The sequence below is a fragment of the Marmota marmota genome, unplaced genomic scaffold, assembly GCF_001458135.2.
Source record: "Marmota marmota marmota unplaced genomic scaffold, marMar, whole genome shotgun sequence".
Taxonomy (NCBI): Eukaryota; Metazoa; Chordata; class Mammalia; order Rodentia; family Sciuridae; genus Marmota; species Marmota marmota.
Genome location: NW_026000229.1, coordinates 44,832,653 through 44,835,572, shown reverse-complemented (window position 1 = coordinate 44,835,572; position 2,920 = coordinate 44,832,653). Strand labels below are relative to the sequence as shown.

Sequence of the window (2,920 nt, the reverse complement as noted above, 5' to 3'; positions counted from 1 at the left end):
TAATTATAAGGCTTAGTTTATAGTTACTGTATGCATTAACTAAAATTAACAAGCCCATAATGTTGTGACCCTACTTAGGTTGACATTGTGAATAAAAAAATTTTAAATAAGAATGACTTTATTTTTGTTAATTGAAGGGCATCATACACTGAAGGATAAAAGAAATACCCCTTAAATATTTAAATATTATGCATCATAAAGCCCCTTAAATCAATCTGAGAAAGGAGGAATCTGCTCAAAATGCTGAATAGAATATAACTGCCCAATCCAGAATCCTCTTTATCAAGGACATTTGGGAAAATTGTGGACACAGTTCTATTTTAATACTTTTTATTCAAACACATCCCATAAGAAAGAATAGCGTACCTTCCTTGTTTATGTGCAAGAAAACACACATCAAGAAAATTATCCATGTGGGTAATAGAACTTATAAGCAAAGTATCCATGATGCTATGTTTCTTTGAATTCTTTTTTATAACATGGACAGGAAATGTTACAGATACATTTTTCCTGAAAAACAATCATTTAAAACAACTTCTGGGGAGTCAACAACTGGCAGAAGATTCTCTTCATTGCCACCTTCATCTCTTTGTTCCTTAAAGTATAGATGACGGGGTTCAGAAATGGAGTAATTATTACATCAAAAATGGCAAGGAATTTATCCACAGGTACTGTGAGAAATGGACATGAATAAACAAAGATACATGGACCAAAAAATAAGACCACCACTGTGATGTGAGCTGACAGTGTAGAGACAGCCTTGGACAAGACACCTGACGAATGCTGCCTAACAGTGACCAAGATGAAAATATAGGAGATAATCAAGATGAGAAAAGTTCCCAGAGAGATGAAGCCACTATTGGCAGTGACTAAGAACTCCAGTCTGTAGGTGACTGTGCAAACAAGCTTAATAAATCGAGGGAGATCACAGTAAAAGCTATCTACTTCATTGGGGCCACAGAATGGTAGTTTTACAACAAATACTATTTGGATCAATGAGTGGATGATTCCAGTGATCCAGGCCACCATCATGAGTAAACTGCAAGTTCTGAAGCTCATGAGGGTCAGGTAATGGAGGGGCCTACATATAGCTATGTATCGGTCAAGGGCCATGGTTATGAGCAACACCATCTCAGTTCCTCCAAAGACATGAATAAAGAACATCTGAACAATGCAGCCTTGAAAAGAAATGACTTTTCTGTCCTTGAAAAGATCAGAAATCATCTTGGGAACTGTAACGGAGGAAATCCACATGTCAAGAAAGGAGAGGTTAGCCAGTAAGAAGTACATGGGGGAGTGTAAGTGGGAGTCAGAGATCACTGTGAGCACAATGAAGACATTTCCTAAAATACCTGCCATATAGAACATAGAGAAAACCAGAAAAAGGACAAGTTGTAACTCTAAAGAACTGGTGAGTCCCACCAACACAATCTCAGATACCATCGAATAATTTCCTCCCTTCATGGTCTCAGTTACTTGGGGCTCCAAATTTGCCTGAAAGAACAAAAGAAATAAGAAAGTAGAATTACTGGATAAATCATTTTAGGGTTCCATGACAGCAACAAAACCCCCAGGAAATAACGTGCTACAGGATTTGTCACATGTCACATGAAAGCTGGTTCTGCAATCTGTGAGTCCGGCATCTTTTCATCTAATGTTATAGCTGGAAGGCTACAAGGAGGCATCCAGGATGGGAAGATGGGTATAAAGCTGAGGAGAGTAATGATAAGCTAGAACCCACAAGCAAGAGCTAGAGTCCACAAGATAGAAACTAGCATCAGATCTCATTGCCTCTGACCTTGACAGCATGGGTGTACTGTAGAAGCCAAGGTCATTTGTCACAGGAATAAACACACACATGGTCCATAAGGCCATGGATCTAAAGGAGGATTCCAAGGAACATGTGGCAATTGCAGCCCCAGTCACTTCCTCACACCAATGAGAGAAACTAGAAGAAACTCCAAAAGAGTTAGAGTTCAAGTTCAAGAGATTCTTTTCTTACAAAAGAATCTCTCCTGAGCCATTTCCACTGGAAACATATTTTAAAAGAGGAATTCTGAGGAATACAGCTAGCTCAGCCTAGCCAAGTTGGAGCAATGAAAGTCACCACTCTGGCTATGTGTTAATTAAAAATAAGATAAAATGACAAAATAAAGTTAATGTCCAAATAAAAGAGAGAAAATGAATAAATTTTGAAAAATAGTTACCATCTCTTTTGCACTATGACCCACAATAGCACTGAAATAGAACTGCCAAAGGCTCTAAATCCTCTATTCCTCTTACCACCCTATCTTCCACCAGCTTCCCTCATGATTACTGACTCTCTAAAATTTGGCTCCTGCAGCATCAGGGAGCCATTTCAAGTGAGGGATTGCAAAAAATAATTTCAATAGAGTTTTAGGACAAAAGCAAAACAAAAGTACCAAGTATTACATTATATGGAAAGCCCCCGAAACTTCTAAATGCTAAAGAATTTGGGAGTTAACCTCTTTTTCTCCCTGTTCCAGGTATATGGGGATTTCTCTGGGATCAAGAATTAGTCTAGTGATAATCTGAACATCCCCATGGCGGATTGGAACTCAAATCTTGAGTCTGAATAGTAACGTGTACTTTACATATGATTCCAAATATTTTGCTATATATAAAGCAAATCAGAAGAGTAATATGATTTCCCTTTCAAGACTAATTCTAAAATGTGTGAAAGTTGATTTAAATTTTGAGCTAGCCAGCTAGAGTACTCAGGAATTAATCTAAGTGTTATAATAAAAAAGAAAAAGAAAAATAGCTTGTTTACTACCCATTGGACATGAAGTTCCCAGTGATCCGGCAAAAGTATAAGAACCATAGCAAAAACTAGTAGAAGAGAAAACAAACCCCCACAAAGTCTTAATACTAGAAAGATCATGCCAGGCATGGTGGC

General features: G+C 37.7%; 1 protein-coding gene across 1 annotated transcript; it reads right to left on the bottom strand.

The window, feature by feature from the left end:
- Positions 1–525: 525 nt before the first annotated feature.
- LOC107137819 (olfactory receptor 4F21-like) lies at positions 526–1,467 on the bottom strand. Its single transcript, XM_015480256.1, has one exon. It carries the CDS (start codon positions 1,462–1,464, stop codon positions 526–528), a length of 939 nt encoding a protein of 312 aa, XP_015335742.1. The 5' UTR covers positions 1,465–1,467.
- Between the last annotated feature and the right edge of the window lie 1,453 nt (positions 1,468–2,920).

Excerpts from the sequence above, each read along its gene's own strand:
- LOC107137819 (XM_015480256.1), bottom strand. The coding sequence starts at position 1,464 with ATGAAGGGAGGAAATTATTCGATGGTATCTGAGATTGTGTTGGTGGGA.